Source organism: Macrosteles quadrilineatus, unplaced genomic scaffold (assembly GCF_028750875.1).
Source record: "Macrosteles quadrilineatus isolate MER2022 unplaced genomic scaffold, UCM_ALF_1.0 Scaffold_2__2_contigs__length_208266976, whole genome shotgun sequence".
NCBI lineage: Eukaryota > Metazoa > Arthropoda > Insecta > Hemiptera > Cicadellidae > Macrosteles > Macrosteles quadrilineatus.
Window position 1 is genome coordinate 175,170,016 of NW_026542595.1, and position 22,180 is coordinate 175,192,195.

At 34.5% G+C, this 22,180-nt stretch overlaps 3 protein-coding genes across 3 annotated transcripts in view; 2 read left to right on the forward strand and 1 right to left on the reverse strand.

Annotated features, from left to right (window-relative positions):
• LOC128985157 (midasin-like) overlaps positions 1-2,673 on the forward strand; it is a 62,298-nt gene extending 59,625 nt beyond the window's left edge. Inside the window, exons 45-48 of the mRNA XM_054404539.1 lie at positions 365-504; positions 1,238-1,335; positions 1,677-1,828; positions 2,312-2,673. Coding sequence (XP_054260514.1) covers positions 365-504; positions 1,238-1,335; positions 1,677-1,828; positions 2,312-2,491 — 570 coding nt within the window. The 3' untranslated portion in view covers positions 2,492-2,673. The remainder of the gene's footprint in view (positions 1-364; positions 505-1,237; positions 1,336-1,676; positions 1,829-2,311) is intronic.
• A 988-nt stretch (positions 2,674-3,661) lies between these two features.
• On the reverse strand, positions 3,662-13,618 carry LOC128985927 (protein FAM177A1-like). The gene is made up of 5 exons (XM_054405918.1): positions 13,308-13,618; positions 10,718-10,888; positions 10,009-10,173; positions 5,393-5,508; positions 3,662-3,797 (listed from the first exon to the last, which is right to left on the reverse strand). Exons 1-5 carry the CDS (start codon positions 13,332-13,334, stop codon positions 3,785-3,787), a joined length of 492 nt encoding a protein of 163 aa, XP_054261893.1. The 5' UTR covers positions 13,335-13,618; the 3' UTR covers positions 3,662-3,784.
• A 2,520-nt stretch (positions 13,619-16,138) lies between these two features.
• On the forward strand, positions 16,139-20,742 carry LOC128985928 (60S acidic ribosomal protein P1-like). The gene is made up of 4 exons (XM_054405919.1): positions 16,139-16,349; positions 16,898-17,054; positions 20,060-20,164; positions 20,618-20,742. The coding sequence occupies exons 1-4, from the start codon at positions 16,278-16,280 to the stop codon at positions 20,629-20,631; spliced, it is 348 nt and encodes a 115-aa protein (XP_054261894.1). The 5' UTR covers positions 16,139-16,277; the 3' UTR covers positions 20,632-20,742.
• Positions 20,743-22,180: the final 1,438 nt, after the last annotated feature.

The window sequence follows — 22,180 nt, forward strand, 5'->3', positions numbered from 1 at the left end:
GATAACTAAATATTCTGTAATTTGCTATAACGTAATAAATCAAAAATCAAGACTGGCCAAATATTTTGGCTTGATTTTGGGTGACAATAACGGTAACTCTATGATTGTGGGAGACATTCAAAACTTGGGGAAATTCGGGCTATGGGGGGCGGGGGCCGTTCAAGTAAATTCGGCTGACCACAAGTACACTAAATCTGGTACTTGAGAAGGGGTGAATGGGTGAGAAAGGGTAAATCTGGTTACTGAACGAGGTACCTTCATCAGGAAGCTCCTGATGTCCAGAAGCTAATGCTATTTAACTTCTCCAGATCTTTTTGAGTTTGTAATATTTCTTATCTTATTAACTGAATACTGGTTGTGACAGTTGGCGTTTGAGTCGTTGGCTGTCGTCAGCAAAGCCCTCAGTCTCCTTGAGGCTGGACAGTTGGCAGTCCTGAGTTTTGGAGACACGCCTAAAGTCCTTCACCAGCTGGGCGACCCGTTCACAGAGCACTCTGGTGCCAGGTTGGTGCATTGAACATTTTTTCTCTTTCAAAAGGGCTTAGTGTCAATGGAGTTTAAAACTGTGTGGTTGAGATTGTCAACTGTAGAAGTTGATTTTAAGAAATCATTGTTGTTGAACATGAAAACTAGGAAATAAAATTTATTGCTTAAAATGTGGGATTCTTTTCAAAGATGGGTACTTTTATTAATTCTAAAATAATCTGAATGTTTTATGAAATACCTACTTACTTCTGCAAAGTCCCCTTGTAGGGACAAAATATCAAATTGTGTTGTGAAATTTGTGTGTCAATTACCGGGAACCTTATTTTCTTGATTAATATTTTAAAGGAAAGCAATTTGGCTGGTTAGAATTTGTTTGAAAAGGAATATAGCTCAGCCAGATTACCTGAGAAAATTAGAGTCCAGGGGCTAATAGATACACAGTAAAAGAACACTAAACGTAAAACTGATACTGTATTACTCCTAATTTAAGAAGAAATTCTTCAGTGAGTAGTGTGACGGAAAAACCTTTATTTGAGTAAGGCTCTAGGCCAGAATTTTGAATTTAAGAACAAAGGGGCTAGCTGCTATATTTTCTTGGGTAAGTTATTCGTCCATCTATTTCTTCTATCATAATGTGTTTCTAAGCCAAGTGCTTTTTCTTAAAAAAAATGAACTATCTAGTTATGAATGTTAGTTCTAGATCTTTAATTGTTGTATTTATTACAGCATGTAAACAAAATTATTTTTACAGGTTGTTGCAACAGTTTTCGTTTGAACAGCAAAAGACTCAGGTTGGGGCTTTGGTCAACTTCGCTGTCAGTTTGTTTGAGAAGGTCCCGGCACGACGAGGTATGTAAACTTCATTAATTTGGAACTAATTATTCATCAAGTGTGAGATATCATTTGTTGTATGTTATAAAAAAATATTTATTGATACTTTTTTATTTTAATTGCACAAAACAGTTTATTTTTACCCGCTTTGCAGCTTTGTGTTTGTGTTTATTTTAAAGTTTCTGTCTGCAAGTAAGTTCAGAAACCTATTAAAGAAAAAAAAATTGTCTGTACCAGAATGGTGTTTGAGGAATAAATTTATACATCGTAGTTAGGGCATTGACTACAATTAAGAGAAAACACTGAAGTAGCAAGCATTAGAACAGAAGTTCTTGAATTTTTCCTCGTATGTTCTCCAGGTGTGACGGACATTGCCCAGCTGTTGGTGATAGTCTCTGACGGCCGAGGAGTGATGAATGACGGAGAAGAAGTTGTGAGACAAGCGGTCCGCAGGGCTAAGCACTCTGGAGTGTTCATGGTGTTTGTCATCGTAGATAACCCACAAAGCAAGGTAGAATCTACTGTTATACATTAACTAGTATAATCACTTAGGCAATTGGTTTTGTTGTGTTTTGTGAATTGTTTGAGAAAGGTCAATTCACATGTATCAGTTACGGCATGTCACAGGTCAGTCACATCAGTCACGTCACAGTCCACAAAAACATTCCTTAATGGATTTTCTATTGCATTATCTACACTCTTCCGGCGCAGGTCCGTCAGTTGCTCTGCTGGCGTCCGTCAGCCAGTGTCAGATTTCTTTCCACGGATTGTTTGGATGCCTGATGGACGTATTTGAGGTTAGAAAATAGTCTTTTTGTATTTCAATGATTGTGTTTATGTGGACTGATATGTGTGAAACGACTTTTAATTAGAGGACCTGTGGGATAGTGCAAGTATTAACATGTTGGAAGCGGACATGTGTTTTAATGCTGATGCAGTTTACTTAAATGACTATGCTTGGATTACCCTCTTGTCAATCCGTAATGTGTTTCAGGACTCAATTCTGGACATAAGACTACCCAAGTTCAGCGGAGGAAAGCTGCTGGGTATCGTACCATACATGGACAGTTTTCCGTTCCCATTTTACCTTATTTTACGAGACATCAACAGTCTTCCCTCTGTATTGAGTGATGCTTTACGGCAGTGGTTTGAACTGGTCACATCAACTTCGTAAAATTTAATAAGAATTTTAGTTTTTTTTTACAATAAAGTACAGTAAAATAGTTCTATACATTTCTCAGGAGTTTTAAGCAATCATATGTAAGTATATTGTTAACAAAGTTAAATTTTAAAAACTTGTTATGCACTTTTGTTGGATGAAATTTACTGATATTGTAACTGTAAAAAACGTGTAATATACTGTTGAATTAAATTTTCAAAAAAATGTTTTAGATCTTGTATTTCCTTGGCTGTTTTATATATAAAGAAAGAGAAGCATAGCTGTGTGGTTTCGATTATAGAGACAAACATTCATTTCCAAACAAAAATAACAAGTAGAGCTTATTCTCCATGAAATCAATTTTACTACTTACTGTAGATTATGGGTATTAACCACAGCTAATGTTTTCTCCAAACAAACGTTACTACTGTTGATTATGGGTGCTAAACTCAGCTATAATGTATGAGAAGCATAGTCAGCACCTACCTATGTTATGCCTACATATGGATGAGGGTTAGACAAAAGCTCAACATTGTTAGCTCAATCTAACATTTAATTACATTACTCATTAACTACATCTTGAAATATAAATAATCAAGCAACGTTATACATACAGTTTTACACTAAATACGTTAACAATATACAAATTGACATAACAGCTTGTAAAATATACATACAAAGGTTTCTAGTTTTACAATTTGTATTTTCACTGGATATATAGTGCTTTATAAAACAACTAAATCAGTGGTTTGGTTGTAGCATTGATACATTGATACTATTGGATACAGAAGTAGAAATCCCATCTTTATGGATCAGTGGTCACCAATTTTTTACTAAAAAAGAATGTAGTTGTGTGAGCCAGTCATAGAATGTGATAGTGTCCAAAATTCTATATCTCTTTTTTATTTTTTGTTGCTGACATAGTTGGTGGGTCATAACAGTGTGATATAACTCTTAAAGTCGGTCCATCAGTTTGACTTGGTAAAAAACATAATTTAGATCAGCGCAATCTGTCGGTGGCTCACATCAACAAGACAAATTAGATTTTAAAAATGGCAACAACATTAACATGGGGATAGAATGTCTAGGTTCATCAATAGTCAAAGGTTGTAGGAGTCTAAATTTACATAATATTATAATCATACTAATATATAATAGAATAAAAATAGGAAAAATATAAATATAAATAATAACAAAAATAAATATTAATCAAATGCAAATAAATAAAACTTACAATGGTTAGTATTGACGTGTAAAAGAATGCTTTATGAACAATATATCACAATCCATGAAGAATCTCTTCAAAACTCATACTGTCAACCTGTATGAAAAAAATCATAATGAGAACAGAAGAAAAGTAACACAAAAGAAAAAAACAAATAGTAAAAGAATGCAAACAAAACACATTTATACAGACCCACTATTTTAAGTTTGAGTTGTTACTAAAGATGAACAGGACTCGAAATTGTGGAGTTTGTTATCGGGATGAATATTTTCCAACTTAATGCGGGGTTCAGGATTTTCTCCAAACAAGATCTGTCAATCCATTTAAACAATAGTATTTTAACAAACTTAGATTTATGTTGTTGAGAAGAAAAATCAAAAAATCACTAGTCCTACCTCAGTTTTACTTACAAAATTGCATTCAAACTTCTTATTTGTTACTGTATATTTAATTACTTATAGGATAACCACTTTAACTGCAACGCTCTTTTAACCCTCCGAGTGTTATTTGTCGCTGCAGCGACTCACAAACACTGTTTACAGCGAAGGCTCTATGACTGACAAAATCGGATTGAACTGGATCGAGTTAGGTATCGTTTTATTTGACAGATTCAGAGCTTTCTCCCTAGGTCTGTCTCTAAGCGCTATTCATTTTAGTTTTGAAAATATTGTAGCAGACAGCTGACGTGCGTATTTGTAAACAGCTTGGTTAACCTCGGACCGATGACTGATGTGTTTTATTATGTTTATCATTGTTTTAGTGTTAAAAATCAAAAGTAGTGATATACGTGGTGCATTATAAGAAGATTTAAGTGATTTTGAAGGGCTGGTTGATGATCCTGAAGAAGTAGGTAGTGATATTGATGTAAATTATCAGCCAGATTCCTAGCTATGGTTAGGCTATGCATTCTTAGCTAAACGCTATGTACTGAAATCTGTTTTTTGCCCATAACTTATTTATTTGCAAATCTACTTCCTTATATTATTATATATTTGTAATCCTCATAAAATTTAGAACAAAGTGGCTATTTTCAAATATTTATAGGCCTATAATTTATACAATTTCATTGAGCGCGAACTTATTTTTTTTTTTTTTTATGTTCCAAAATATTTTTTTTTACCTAAACAATTTATTGAAACAAATGTTCCTTATGTTCTATGTATAATATTGAAGCCCATGATTTTCCAAACAAAATGGTATATAGAACAGTATAATTAACATTGTTTTCAAGCTTCTCATATCCGCTTTAATAAAACCTTGCAAATGAGCAAAAAATAGGCAGACATTAAGGCCAAAACAAGGGACACTCGGAGGGTTAAGGGATGAAGAGTTTACAATAAGTTATTTAACATTAAAGTTTGCTTTTAACACATTGAATCATTAAACATACTACTCAAATTACCAGTACAAAAATATTGATATGTCTTTTATTAACTTCTAAGGCATTATAACAGACTTGGTATTTTATTCTTTTTGAACACTCCAGATTATAAGTATAAAATAAACACTCTCTAGAGAAAAATTGAAGAGTTTTAAATAGTTAACTAATATTTGTCTATTTTAAGTAATTGACTGGATGATATGACTAGTATTTATTTGAAAATCCCATACTGGCTACTGGTGCATTTTGCAATATCCAGAGGTACTTTATGGTATTTTGCATAGAGTCAATAGATTATGCAGACTAGTACCTTTGGATTGACGGTGCCTTTGTTATGCTTCCTTTATTTTCTTCCTCGCCATTTTCTGTGTTCTTACCAACCCATCCACCCATCTCAAGATCTTGTTTCTTCTTTAGTTCTTCTTCCTGAAGGAATAAGGAGAAAGGATGATTTTTTAATGAAAAAATGTTTGCCTACACTTTTTTCTGTAACTTGTTATTATATATTATATATAAGCACTCTTGATGCCATATATTCATTCAATTCAAAGTTCTCAATTGTCAATAGATTTGTTGTATTTGCCGGTACCCTTATGAACTAAAGTTTTTTGGTAAGGTACAAACGGTAAGTACAAAAACCTTACAAATATTTGTTATGGGAAAAAACCAAGAACAAAATTTTTTCTAAAAAACCTTGTTGGTGAGATTTATGCCTTTTTTTAGCGAATTTCCCATATAGGGAATAAGCTATTACCGTAGTACTCATGGTAAGACCTGGACGCGGGACCGATTTTTTTTTTCGTTTCGAGGTCCCTAGAGACCAAAAACACCATCCGTTCAAATTCATATATCTATATTTATATATATATGTGTTCGTTAGCACGATAACTCGAGCAAAAATGATCCGATTTTGATGAAATTCGGTGCAAACGTGTAAACCTACGTTTATTCGAACGAGTTCGCGATCCAGCATGATCGGACCATGGGAACGGGGGTTTTATGGGGTAAAAATAGGTTTTTCGCATTTTTGACCCAAAAAAACATAAAATTTAGCAATTTCTTTCCAAACCATTTTGTAGAGCTTAAAAAAACAAATAATTTAGTATATTGAAGCGTTATTATGCGCCTAATGGTTACGGAGAAAATTCCAAAAAATTGTAAATTTAAAATTCCCATGTTATTCTTATGGAGAATAAGTAAACTGTTGTAGTTTGCTTGTTTATGAACATATTTTGATCAAATTTGAAAAATGTTTTTATTTCTTACTAACTATTAACATAAAAAAAACAGTTTTACCTCCCTGATGCAGCAAACCTAAGTACTTGTTAAACTAATTCTATTTAAATCGGGAAAAAATGTTATATTTTTAAGTAGACATTTCAGTGTAAATCAAATGGAAATTCGCTTAGTCTGCAGGTTTGCTGCGGCGGGGGTATTTACCCTCCCTGTAGCAGCAAATCTAGGTATGCTATTTAAAAATTATATAGATTTAATTGAAAATCCAATCAGGTAAATGGAAATTCGCTTAGTCTGCAGGTTTGCTGCGGCGGGTATTATTATAATATATTTAAAGCTGTTGAAGATACCTTGTACAATTTTAGGTAGCAATAAACTGATACAAAAATAATCATTCAAACACAATCTTTAGCTTTCAAAATAGCAGCCATTTTTATTCACACAAAAACTGCTCATTTTATGATTTAATGGTAACAGCACTTTTATTTAACATTCAAAATTTTACTATTAAACATCTTCATTAAAAAAAGCAATATCAGGCCCAGGTTTTTCAATGATACCTATTACCTACAGTAATAAATTGTTCCCTTTAAGGGAAACTAGCTGTAACCCGCGGGCTTTGCCCCGTTTAACTTCTTAATTTTCAAGATTATCTCGTTCGCATGGCTCAATCACGTCCTGGTTGAAGTTTGTTCGCTACGCTCACTCACCTTTAGGTTGGAGCTCGTTCGCTGCGCTCACTTGCCCTCAGGTTAACTCGTTCGCTACGCTAACTCGCCTCCAGGTTGAAGTTCGTTCGCTACGCTCACTCACCTTTTGGTTGCAAATTAGCTGTTGTCATAAATATAAAAGAAATAATAGTGCGGCACCCTGTTGGTAATCCTTGTAACTTTAATGCTATTGAACATCATAGAACAGAACCAACTTGTTTAACCCTAGCAGTGGCCAACTGTCGTCTGGTGACGGTATGACGTTGATGCTTAGAATGGCCAAAGTCGTCTGGTGACGGTATGGGCCGAAATTTTTTTAACGGTAAAAAAAACACTTACAATCAACTCAGATGAGAATAATATATATACCATTCGAAAGATCACATTCTGAACTTTCATTTGATTACATAAACAAACCCTGTAGCAGGTATATAACAATGTCACGACGATTAGAAATCAATTGAAATTTTGGCGCGGCACGACTTTTGCAGCCGACACTTGGGAACTGGCAAAACACGTCTTGTTTGGCATTACCCTGCTCGGGTAATTTTCGTCTTGGGATGTTGCGGGTGGTACCACTGGATAGCCATTGATTTTATCTTCATTGTGGTAGTGATATTTATAACTAAATATTGATTGCACAATCGTTACGATTTTATGAAAACAGCTGTTTTAGAAATGTCTTACAAATGGCCAACAGTCGTCTGGTGACAGTATGGAAAATACGAATTATATACAGTGAAAGTTATTATTACTAGCCATATAGTATATCATTTTGAAGAGGAAGAAATTTAGATTCATAGAGTGGCAGCCCTGCACTCAGGGTTATTTCTGTATGCTCGCATGTAGACGACAAGTGAGTCATTACTGCTACAGTCTGTCAGCTGTCTTGTATTGCCATTGTTTGTTTGTGTATTGTGTTGTTGCCAGTAATAGTTTTATCCGCGATTTATTACTAAATATGTTATTAGTTCGTAGTGTTAGTGTTAGTGAAGTGTTGTGTGTGTGTATAACAGTAATCTTCATGCATAAATATTACTGAATTGTGTGAAATAGTGTTCATAAAAGGTTGTATTTTGTTAGCATCATGTCCTAAAATGACGATTCTGACATTCAGAGATTGTTGTACCTATATAATGATATACCCAAGGTGTTATACATTTTTATAAAGGTAAATGAATACACTACAACATGTTTATAATGGTTTGGGGGTAAAAAATTTTGTAAAAAAGTTATAGCCTATACTAAATAGGCCTAGGCCTACTACTGTATTTTGTTAGCATCATGTCCAAAAATGACGATTCTGACATTCAGAGGTGCTATATATGCTATATAATGATTTACCCAAGGTGTTATACATTTTTATAAAGGTAAATGAATACACTACAACATGTTTATATTGGTTTGGGTGTAAAAATTTGGTAAAAAAAATTATATAGGCTACTAAATACTGTACACTCCATTTTCTCGAAATGCGCAAAAAATTCAAAACGTTCTCAAATTGATACATAATCATAGGTGAAAATAACTTTTTACCATCATACTTATGACTTTTTTGGATTCTTTACTTCATTAGCTTTACAAATATGTAGGCTACATATCATCAGCCTATATAATGTTTCACAACACAAGCAAACACTGTAGGCTATAGTTTACACTTATTTGCGGTTTTGCGGTTATTGTATTATTATGTCCCTATTACGTACCTACAACAAAAATATTTCTAACATGTTATACATTTTTATGTAGGTAATTGAATACACTACAAGATTATTATGTTGGTTTGAAGTAAAAAAATTGGTACAAAAGTTGTATACTAAGTACTGTAAATTTTTTTTCTCGAGAAATCGCTAAAATATAAAAACATTATTATATATGCGTATGTTTATAGGTAAAAAATTATTTTTACCATAAACTTTATGACTTTTTTTGATTCCTTACTTCATTAGCTTTACAAACATGTATATATCATTATTAGTATACACATATATTATAGAACTTTTTACAACATAAACTAACACTGTACGGTTTTCAATTTTTTCGGTTCTCCGTTTGTCATTATATTTCGCCCCAAAAACTTATAAAAAAAAAATATTTTCCTAACATGTTATATATTTCTATGTAGGGAATTAGATTGTCTACAAAATGTATATAATGAATTTCCCATAAAAAAATCCGTAGAAAAAAATACCGAGGCCGCTTTTGAAATTTCAAAAAAAAAATTCAAATTTTTTATTTTTTTTCACTGTACCGATAAAATACACTGTCTAAATCATTATGATATTACTATTTCTAGATTCTCCTGTTCTTTCCGAACAAAATGAATATGAGGTTGGCTAGGTTTACTTGTACGGTTGAGTTTTTACGAATTTTCAAAAAAAGGTCTGCAAAATCGCCAAAATGGGTTGGCCATTCCCCACTTCTAACATTGGCCACTCCTAGGGTTAATTGAAACAGCTGTTAAGATTCAATAATTCCATTTCTCATAAGGTTAACATGGGAAACTCCAAGGCCACTGGGGCGGAGCCCGAAAGGATTTTTGAAATAAGAATATGCCTATATGTTAATCGGGAATGTGAGCTATCATCATGCCAAATTTCAGCCCAATCCGACCAGTATTTTTCGCATTCACTTGTCACAAACATACATCCATACATCCATACATCCATACATCCAAACTTTCTCATTTATAATATTAATAATAATAAGTAGGATTTACTACTACTATAAAGAATAAAACAGGTGGTCACTAGCAACAATAACCTTTGGTCAATGATTTGAAGCTTTTAAACGGAAACTAGAAAATTTACATCAGTAAGTGGCTTAACTCAACTACATCCATTTTGATTTTTAAGAATGGCGACAAGTTTAACATGGGATTGAATGTCTTCAATAAACCGTCGAAGATAACTTCCTCTATCAAACTGTAAATCAACAATAAAAAACCTATTTAATATTTATTATGAAGATGCATACTTACTTCAGCCAACATTTGCTGGTAGTGGTCGATTTCAAACTGGTATTTGGGCGTTGTGATACCGAAGAAGCTGGCTAAGGATTCTCCGAGATAATCACAAACCTCTAGGGTCTTAGAGCCGGCCACCACAGTTTGGTACCAGAACCAAGGCATCCACGCCAATGTTTTCTACACAATCCACAATAATTTAACTCTACCTTGTATGACCTTTTAATATTTATAGGTTGATGGCTTGCGGAGACATCATATATATAAATGTAAATATAACAAAAGTATAATGTTAAACATTCAGTTTAATACAAAAGACGTTTTTTTTAATCATTCATCCATAACTTTAGGTGGAGAATATTATTAGTTTTCTGAATTTTAGTGTAGCCAATTGTAATTCAAAACGAGCTTGTGAAAACAGCAGTACAGTTCCACTAACATTAAAAAATAGGCCAAAACAAAATTGTAGACACTTTTTACTGTGAACAGCCACAGTTGAAACACTATAAATTAACCAATAAAGAGTTGCCTTTGTACTAATACAAAATTTTCATCATCATTGCACGTCCAATTGACAATTTCAAGGTTTACACTTTGGGAATTTAAGTTATGCTAGGAAAACAAAATTAGTTTGATAACCTAATTGTGTTCTTTATCAACAAGTCTCTTAAGAGGCTCAACATGTGTGAGACTATTCCTATCTCTAGTTAATATCTGGACTTACAGGATCAACACTTGACAATTGTTGAGCATTTTGTTGCACAATTTTGGGTTCAACACCATCTTCCTCATCAGTACTATATTCTTCCAGAGTCCCGTCGGAGAAGTGTAAAACACGACGAGGAACTCTTTTTGGTTTTGCAAACGGAGGGGCAGAAGAATCATCTGCCGGCACCTAAAATGAAAGTATGATTCAATGTTTCCAGGCAGGGTCTAGCTTTAATATATCCTATTCTATGGATAATAATACAGAGGGTTGCATTTTAACCGGATATTTAGATCATACATAATCTTCTTATTACAGTCCAACCTCGGTATAACGAATCTGAAGGGACCGAACTAAATATTCGTTATATCAAGGATTTTGTTAAAACGAGGTTCGTTATATTGAGGTTAGGTTTGCAGGAATTTCGCTAAGTCGAGGTTCAGAACCAGCATCAGTCAATATAGGTCGGGATTGGATCTCAATGGCCTCATTAAAACACAATTAAAGTAGCATAGGCTACAATACTTTACAGTGAACAGTGTTTACATTTTAAAGTAGAACCTCGATTATCCGGGGTACTAAAGGGAAGGGATCTTTAACATTGCGCAATCATGCCATTTCTAGTTATTGACCTTGGTACAGGTTACGGTTACAAACTGTATGTTTAAAATCACAGCTTACTCTAACCCACCTAAAACCTAGCCAAACACTGTATTTTATAGCAATAAACCACGTAAAGAACAAAACGAAACAGTTTAGAGTTTTGTAAGCTACTGCCCGTGATAGGCCGGTAGGCTACAGTACTGCTTTAAATCACAACAGAGGAATGTCAGTACTGTAATAATCATCACTATAGCATTGGTGTTGCCTTAGTTTAAACAAATCATATTGAAAATAATAAAAATATTAGATAAGTCGTTATAAAAGTGTATAATCATAGCCAACTTAAAGATAATAAAAACACTTGTAAAAGGAATGTTAAGGTAATGATGTTGCTATTCTTTCTCTTTGCTTTGTTCTTCTATTCTTTTTTCTTTCTAAGGTTTCTCTTCATCCAAAAATTGTACAATTCACCATATTTACTTATCACCCAATCACAGCTTACTACACATTACGTCGTCATCAGTCCTCATTGAATGAAATCAGTTCAGTTCTCAGTTGTAACATATAGCGTGAATGCAGCGATGACAGCAGACGGGCCGGGATGTGTAAAACGGAGCAGACGAATGTTAGCGCAAGCGTTGACGTCACCTTTCCATTTCATTTTATGAAGAAACTGATTTTTCAAAGACAATAATGGGGGTTGGGGGGGGATTCGTTGTATCGAGGGAGAGACGCAGACAATTCGTTAAGTAGAGGTTAAATTCGCTATGTAGAGGTTCTGACAATGATAAATTCGTTATATTGAGGTGTCTTATTTTTATCCGGGATCATGAAAAATTTATTAAATCAAGGTCGTTGATATGGTTTGTTTGTTATGTAGAGGTAAAATATACATTGTGTCTTATGGAGAGTTCTAGGGGATTTAAAAAAATTCGTTATATCAAGGAATTCGTTATATTGAGGTTCGTTATATCAAGGTTAGACTGTAACACATTTGTTAAGGTTCGAAGGCGCAAAGGGTTAACAATAGCGCAATAACAGCAGTATTACAAGAAAATTATATTGGCGGGCTTGAGTACTATAATAAAGTTAACAGTTTATTAACTGTTAAAGTTAACTTAACTTTAACTTAACTAGCACTTGAAGACCAGCAGAGGAAGACTTAGGCTAAGGCTAAACTAGTGACAATGGGCATCCCCACCTCCTAGAAAACCCACCAGGTAAACCACATTTTTTCACATTATGCAGTAAAAACATAAAATTTCACCAATTCACACTATTCCAGAGGCCACAGCAGGACAAAGTCAGCTTTCATATAGCCTAGGCCTATTAAAACAATGTAAAAAATATAGATTGTCAAAGCCAATTTAGGTGCAAAGAGCTTAAAAATCGGTTTTTAATTTAATTTTAAACATTTTCCAACATTTTCTTTACATTATTCCCAGTGGTGTACTGGAGAACTCTACTTTTTCCAATTTTACATAAATGCTTTAAAGCTTTTATTATTGCTTTAGATAAAGGCTTCTTATCAAGGACATAGATAACAAGGCACTCATAATCAGCTGTTTCACCCCTCCCTGGGCATCAGTATGTGTTATGGCTGGCCATGAATTATTTTATGGAAACTTATCTGTGTTTATGTATTACATTAAATGTTATATTTTTGTGTATTGACGACAATAAGTAATGAAATTTGTTCAAATAATTTATTTTATGCAAGCCGACAAGAGGCTTGAAAATTAAACTGTTTCGAAACAAGTCACCGAGACCATTCTAGGATTGACGAAGTAAGGTAGGCTAACTAGTTAAAGGGATAACTTAAACTGTAACTGCTTTTAAAACCAAAAATGTATCAAATAAATAGAAGGGCTAAACAAAACCTTAAGGTTTCCAACCATCAAGGCCATCATTATCATCAATCTTCATTATAACTTAACTAACTAATTAACTAGTTAATTGGTTTTAGGAATAAGTTACAGACTTAAAATTAGGAGAAAATACTGACCTGTACTGTCAGAGTATCTGAAGACATTGTTAAGCTTTAAAAAAATGTATCTTATGATTATGAAGGGCTAACTTAACCTTGGTTTCTGAAACCCTGCAGGAAGTTTAAAATTGATACTCTAAAGATTTGAACTTTTAAAATTTCCTATCCAAGTTTCAAATGAGTGTGTGTGTATTGTAAGAAAGCCTATTCTTCATTGATGACTCATTGACATAATATAATACACGTTGACGTTGACACAATAACAATAACAACAGGCTAAGGGAAGGCCACAACAGCAACAGACAGATTATTATAAAATAAACGAAAGAAAGATCCTAGACTACGTGTTTTTGACGTTTGTGTTTATTTTGTGTTGACTTCACTCTTCACTCACACTAGACGCACTGCATTGAGGCTGAGCTACAGGAGAATGGAGTGGAATGGAGGGAGATACAAAAAGGTAGCTCTGCTCCACGATTACTAGAAAAATACCGGTATGGATCGTAAACATAAACAAATGACGTTTTTGGCCCAAAAATAAACATTATTATTTTAACATTGCTTAAATGGAACTGCCAAAACATATGTTCAATGCTATTAGTATAGGATTCGGACCAACAACGTCATTTGTTTATGTTTATGATCCATACCGGTATTTTTCTAGCAATCGTGCTCTGCTCTGAACGAGAGAATTGCGCGAGACGTTGGACGTTGGCCCTGGCCGTCTTATTTGCACTACTACTGTAGAGGGTAAAGTACAATGTACATACAACAGTAGTACATTTTTTTAACTACGGTAATTTCGGAGTTTGGGGTTTTACTTGTACATGCTGTGACATAGAGCCAATAGCCATCACTGAGCTAGAAATATACAACTGGAACTGGAGGTTTCTGGTAAGTGTATATAATTATGTTATTTTAATTATTTTTGTGGGTGGGGCAAAACGTGAAGCTGGCCCCACCCACAAATCATCACCATTTATCCATTTACCTGATGAGCTCTATTTTTTTTATTTGTAACGTTAGGTCTCAAGTACCAAAAATCTTTGGAAAATCGCTGGCCCAATGTTTCTGTCGATCGTTGGCCAACGTTATGTTTTGGCACCAAGTCTTACGGTTGGCCAACCAACCAATTTCTTCGGAAGGGCCAACCATCTCATTGGGCCCAAACATAAAAAACACAAAATAATAAAGATTTAGTATGAAAAGCATAATTATCAGTTGAGTAAATTGATTAAATAGTTCATAAAAACTAATTTTGAAAAAAAAACTAAATAAAATTATTTGACCCAAACGGGTTTCGAACCCGGAACCTTCGCCTTGTGATCTTCACACCTTACCTCTGAGCTATCTGTGCTTGTTGATCATGAGCGTTTTCAAGTGGTCAAAGAGTAGCCGACAGTTGCAATGGTCACAATACTTAAAATATTTTTGATACTACAGTGTAATATGAATATGTTAATCTGGTTAGGCCTCAAGTAGTTGAATTGTTTTTCTGGTAGTTGGACAGGATACTAGTATTTGAATATAGATTTATTTGATTACCATAGATTAGTACTGTTATAATTGATTCTTATATAATTAATTAATCTTTCCCCTATACTGTAACTATTAAATATTTTCTCAAATAAGTTAAAGAATATTGTAAATAAAATGGAATTATTATGCAGGTGTTCCCCACTGTATCTAGTAACACAACATCTTCTGACTACATTATAGATCCAAATTTTTACAATATTTGTCCTGTATTCTTGTATTGCTGCCATAACATTTATGTTCTTTTAAATAAATCAATTTGTTAAAATGCGTTTTAGAATGTTTTATACTTAAACCCAACGAAGGCCCAACGATTCTTTCCTTCGTAGGGCCAACGAATACATGTTTCCGTTGGCAAATCGTTAAAATTTCTGCCAACCATTTCGCAACCATGCCGACCATTTCCCAACGTTGGGCCAACGATGTGTGCTATTTGGGGTAGCACTATTTTTTTGTAATAGGTTTTAAAATTAGTGCTGTTTTGGGTGGGGCCAGCTTCACGCCGCGCCGGTACTGGATATAGCTGTGTTAGCCCAGCACAGACAACGACAATTCCGCTAGAAAATCGAGACGCTGTAAATTTTGTTAAGCTGGTACCAACTAGCGAAATTGGTTTATGGCTTGGATTTATGTATATGTACAATCCCCTAGTTGAAATATATGCATACTAGGTGCAATGAGTATGTTTTATCTATGGTGCAATGATAATATGGGTGCAACACACTTACTCCCCTAGCGAAAATGACGGCCAGACTTGCATTTCTCTATTTCTCTCATTAAGAGTTACCATTCTGCTACCTTCAGATATGTATCTCTAGCTCTAGCAGTGGAGCCCAACGTAACAAAAATATAGATTACAGCGTCTCAATTTTCTACAGAGTTGCAGTGTCAAAGCTACCTCCAGTCTCCAGTTGTATTTCTAGCTCCATTTCTAGCTCAGTGTAGACAAATAATGGCCATTGACAGACCACAAAAAACTAGGATATAGAGCAAACTATATAAACAGAGTATGATACGATAATTTAATTAAATTTAATTATTCAATTGAAATATGGATTGATCAGGTAGAAAGTGGAGGTTTTATACAAAGATTGACCTGACATTAGATTTTACAAAGGTTTTTTTTTAAGCCGAAAACTGATAAATAAGTTTCGAAATATATTTCAAGATTTATTGCGTTGGTTGTGGTTGGTTGTACCATTGTACTGATTCCATGTTTAGGACGTTCTTACTCTTTTCATTTCATATTTCATATCACCTGATTGCTGGCTGACTTTTGTGAAAATTTCGTCTGCTGTTTGATGCTTTTGGCGTTCGGCCGTTCGGCGTTGTCCAGTGGCAGTAAGTGAAAGTGGTGGACATTAATAAAAGTGCTTGTTCTCAAATTAGAGCTAAGGCCTGTTGGCGACTTGCGCTATTATTAGTACAAGAAATCAATTAACCACAATCGAAATGAGTACCAAAGCTGAATTAGCATGTGTGTATTCTGCTCTGATTCTTATTGACGATGATGTTGCTGTTACTGTAAGTATTTTGGATTATTAATTAGTCTTAATTTGAATTGCCTGCCTAATAAATCTCCTCTTTGCTCTTCACTGAAACAGAGTGTTCTTTCCTCTTGAATTATGTAGGTATCAGTACCATGTTATCCAATAGGCTGGTGAAACTGCTAAAGCGGGGTTTGAAAATTACCAAAAATCACATTGGTGTATTACCCTTGCCTATAGCATGTCAATAACTTAGCCAATTGTATTTTTAAACATTTGCGTCCTACTTTACTTCCTTCCTAGGACGCTAGGCTCCAGTTTAGTAACTTACTACTTTGCAAACAGTACCGGTAAGTTATTACTTAGCTAGGTTATAATTTTTGTTGAATGAATGGAATTTTATGATATGATGGCACCATTATCAAATTTACCCACATCACCTCTGTTAGCATTTTAAACACAGTTTACGCTTTACTGAGCCACCGGGCTCCTGGAACTTGTTCCTTGGTCTAACCTAATCAATCTTCATAAAAGATCATTACTTAAGCAGTCACAAGTAGCCTTAGTTAAACAACTGCTTTGTAGGGTGAGAAGATCCAGACCATCCTGAAAGCAGCAGGAGTGGAGGTTGAACCCTACTGGCCAGGATTGTTTGCCAAAGCACTGGAAGGCATCAACCCCAAAGAACTCATCACCAACGTTGGTTCAGGAGTAGGGGCTGGACCTCCAGTCGCTGGGGGAGGTAGGCATGGAGTTTATTCCATTATTTACAGGTTAGCAGTAAGAATATGGAGAAACTTAATAAGCTTTGTATGGGAAGCAAACAGGTTAAACTTTAATACCCAACCCTATCACTTGCAGGAATCCCCTGTGAAAAGAACATCTGAATCTAGCACTCCTGGAAGCGATAAATGTTATATATTTATATTGTATCTACAAAAAAAAAGTTATCAAACAAAAAGTGTAAATTTAATTTGTATTAATCTGATACTTCGTAGGAATAATGCTTTCATTAAATTCTTTCATTTTAGAGTAACTGATGCATAAACAGCAAAAAACTGAACACAACCTCACGTTTAAATAGCAATAAGTTAGTAATGTGCAATTTATAAATTTATTGTCATCTTCTCAGATAAAATTTATAAAAGGCCAATTGTAAATATCACTAAGATCGATTATTTCAGAAATTTACAAATTGATTAATAACAATGTGGTACTAATAAGAAAAAATACCCCCGCCGCAGCAAACCTGCAGACTAAGGGAATTTCAACTTGTCTGATTACATTTACTCAAATATTTTCATAAATAAGACATATTTATTCCCAATTTAAATAACATTAGATTGAACGAGTGCTTAGGTTTGCTGCTACGGGGAAGGTAAAAAGTTTTTTTTGACCATACGTCAATAGTATAGGATGAAATAAAGAAATTTGCCAAATTTTATCAATATATATCCATAAACAAGTTAACTACAACAGTTTTCATTTTCTCCATAAGAATAACATGGGAATTTTAAATTACACTATTTTTGAATTTTCTCCGTGACCGTTAAGCATACAAGAGCGCTTCAATATACTAAATTATTTATTTTTTTAAGCTCTTCAAAACGGTTTAAAAAGAAATTGCTAATTTTTTTTGTTTTAAGGGCCAAAAATGGGAAAACCCCATTTTTACCCTATAAAACCCCCCATAAACCCCCGTTCCCATGGTCCGATTATGCTGGTTCGCAAACTCGTTCGAATAAACGTAGGTTTACACGTTTGTACCAAATTTCATCAAAATCGGATCATTTTTGCTTGAGTTATCGCGCTAACGGACATATATACAGGGTGATTGATATAAGTGTGCCAGCCGTTTTATTCGTAAACTATAAGAGATATCAAAAAAAGTTAAATGGTAAGTGCCTTGGATTTTTTATTAAAAAAATTGTAGTCAAGTCAAAAAAATTATTTTAGCCGCCATTTTTCTAATATGGCCGCCAACTTTGATTTTTCTTACGGAACACCCTGTATTTTATGATGTATTCTGGTAGAAAATGTAATTTTAAGACGATTTTATTCTTGTGATTTTTTTCATAAACCTAACCGTTTCAAAGATAATAATGGTTAAAGTTTTGAAATTTCTGCATGAGAAAGAGTTTCGATAAAGGCCTAAGCAAGCATGCCAGCTGTTTTATTTGAAAACCATTCAAAATTCCACAACTTAAACCATTATTATCTTTGAAACGGTTGGGTTTATGAAAAAAATCACAAGAATAAAATCGTCTTAAAATTACATTTTCTACCAGAATACATCATAAAATACAGGGTGTTCCATAAGAAAAATCCAAGTTGGCGGCCATATTGGAAAAATGGCGGCTAAAATAATTTTTTTGACTTGACTATAATTTTTTTAATAAACAATCCAAGGCACTTACCATTTAACTTTTTTTGATATCTCTTATAGTTTTCGAATAAAATGGCTGGCACACTTATATCAATCACCCTGTATATCAATTTGAACGGATGGTGTTTTTGGCCTCTAGAGACCTCAAAACAAAAAATTAAAATCGGTCCCGGGTCCAGGTCTTACCATGAGTACTACGGTAATAGCTTATTCCCTATATGGGAAATTCGCTAAAAAGAAATAAATAAATAACAATGTTTAACCAATGGGTCATAATCTATCAAAGTTATGCCAGAGAGAATACATGGTCACCATTTCAGGATAAAGTATTAGACCTTAAGTATTCTTCTCCCACATAAGTCTGATACGCTAAGATTAGGCCTAAGGCTAGCAACACAGCCATTTCGTTTGTGTGTGTTGAACGCAACACTACACCCTTACCACTTAGTCAGCACTCTTCAATTCAATTCAATTCAATTATTTAAGATGGGGACGCCACTATGTGCGTATTTTAACCCAAATATGAGTGAAGGATGAGTGTAGGATGAGTGGCGCGATCTTGTAGTCTTGTTAGTGACTAAGGCCGACATGTTCCTTAGACACAGCTGTTAATTAATAGCCCATACAGCTAATGGCAACTAAGGGACCTACAGTTTATAGTGGAATCCGAACCACATTTTTCCTTGTAATTTACGAATTGGTCTAATTATCAGGATAATACTGCGGATAGTCGTAGTACTCACTAGTGCGGACGTTAATCCACACCAGGGAGCATCGCATCCACAGTGCATCCCTATAAATATCCACAATTCGTGACCTCCCAGTAGCTGGATTACAGGACGACGCCACCCGTCCCAGTCATTTACCTTTGTTCAGTAAATCACTGGCTGTGGAGACAGGTAGCTTAACAAGTATTGGTCCGAGGGTGAACCAAGTCTTCTTGCCCTTTTCCTTAGACAGAGCTCTCAAAGCTTCTCGGTTACTGTTGCGTCTGCGGTCGAGAACGACAATCTCAGCTCTGTCTCGCAAAATAGAGTCGGCTTGGAGCTCTGCAGCATGCAGTTGTTTCAAGGTTAATTTAGGGTTTTCCATTTCAGATTATGCTCTTAAACAGATTATGCTCAGATTATGCTCTAGGAACTGAAATAACATTTAGAACCAGGCTTTAAAGTGATATTACCTTGATCTGTAGTAATTACGGTTTTAGTTTTCACCATTACTGTAATTAAAAATTTGTTTCCAAATACTAAAGGTTACTTGAAACAATGCAAGTAAATAGTCAGAAGAACAACATTTTGGTGAGTGAATTAGCGCCTTATTTTTCATATCAATAATTAAATTTAACTTTTTCCTACTTTCAGCCGCTCCCGTAGTGGCTGAAGCAGCTGCTGCTCCTGCTGCCGAAAAGAAAGAGGAGAAGAAGAAAGAGGAAAGTGAAAATGAATCTGATGACGACATGGGCTTTGGTTAGAACTTTTTTATTCATTTGTTCAAATCCTTTTTAAGCATGGTTATTATATTTAATTAATTGCCAATGGCAGATAGAGGTGGTTTTATGATGGATAAAATTTTTATTGCAAAAAGATGTATACCAAAAATGTTGCAAAGAAACCAATTAGCTGTAATGAGAATGAAATAAAAGAAAACGTCTCTTCTGTTACAGCATTTATATATATGGCCAGGTCTATAGGCCTACTTAAACTATTCTATTCTCTAATACAAGTAGACTATATACAAAATAATTTAAACCAGCTTCCACTAATAACATTTTCATGTTCATTTAATAGTGTAGGCCTATATAAAGTCTTGTGTTCTTTTTTGCTCCAGTTATTACTGTACTGTATGAGAGGCTTTCTCAGCTATTAATTGCAATAACCTGAAGAATTTCATATTAAAAACTCTCTCTTTGTTTGTTTCAGGTCTCTTTGATTAGATGAATATGCAACAGTATTAAACCAAAGAAATTGAAACTTGAATAAAAATGATTCTAGTCATCACCTGTGAGATATTTTACATCAATAAAATAAGTAAGATTTTACTCTGATATCGTTGTTTCCTTTATCACGTACAAAATAAATTGTCAAAATGTGTTCAGTTATAGATAGGAACCGTCTTTCTACATAAATTGAACCACGATAGGATAAGCAGTCTTGGCTATATAAAAGATATGGTATTAGATACTGATAAATAATATGTAATGTAAAGTAACTGTGCTCAAGGTCAACTTTTTAAAGTCTAAAAACCCCCACGGCAGGAACATCAATTGTGAAGAAACAACAAACGAATTGTGGATAATTATAGGGATGCACTGTGGATGCGATGCTCCCTGGTGTGGATTAACGTCTGCACTAGTGAGTACTACGACTATCCGCAGTACTATCCTGATAATTAGACCAATTCGTTAATTACGAGGAAATAATGTGGTTCGGATTCCACAATAAACTGTAGGTCCCTTAGTTGCCATTAGCTGTATGGGCTATTAATTAACAGCTGTGTCTAAGGAACATGTCGGCCTTAGTCACTAACAAGACTACAAGATCGCGCCACTCATCCTACACTCATCCTTCACTCATATTTGGGTTAAAATACGTACATAGTGGCGTCCCCATCTTAAATAATTGATTGATAATTGATAATCAGTTCTGTTGTTACAACTTAAAAAGCTAAGTAAATCTCTCAATGGCAAGTATGCACTGCTTAATTTGTGTTGTGTAGTTGAGCTGATTCATATGGAAATTCTAAAGCGCAATCGTTAAGCTATTGACTTTTGTATACTGAAATAGACATCCCATCTTTGTGGACAAGCTGTCACAAATTGTTTACTAAACAATATTGTGTTAGTGCCTAAAATCCTATTTTCGTCCTTTTTCTTTGTTCATGACTATGTTTGGCAAGCTTCTGTGTGCACAGCCAGAACTGGTCTGGTCTATGTGGGGGGGGGGGGGGGGTACTTTTGTGAAATATTTGTGTCTTGCTACTCAGCGTGACTCACTCACCCCTACCCACAGCTCTGCTAATTACTCGCACCCGTATGTTTTGGTTCGGCCCTAAGCTAACAATCCGCACGCACAGAAGTTTTGCCCAAACTGTACTGTAGGGGATGCTATAGCTTAAAAAACGTAGTCCTATCAGTTTTACTGTGTTAAAAAACCTGCATATTCGTCAAAACTCAGTGATTCATATCAGTGCTATCTGTCGGTGGCACACTTCACCTATGTCCATTTTTAATTAAAAACTGGCGAGCTTTAACATGAGAATAGAATGTCTAGTTCAATCAATATTGAGACAAAAATTCAGTTGAGACACCATTTTGACTCGTAGTACCCGGTAGTTCCTTTTATGTCTGATGACGGGATTATTATTAGCCTACCTTTACTATAAGTCTCCTGGAGAACTGACGCCATAAGACTATTTCATTTACGTAACATAGGTGTAAACACATTATAAAATATATTTTGGTATGTGTTTATTGAAATTATTGT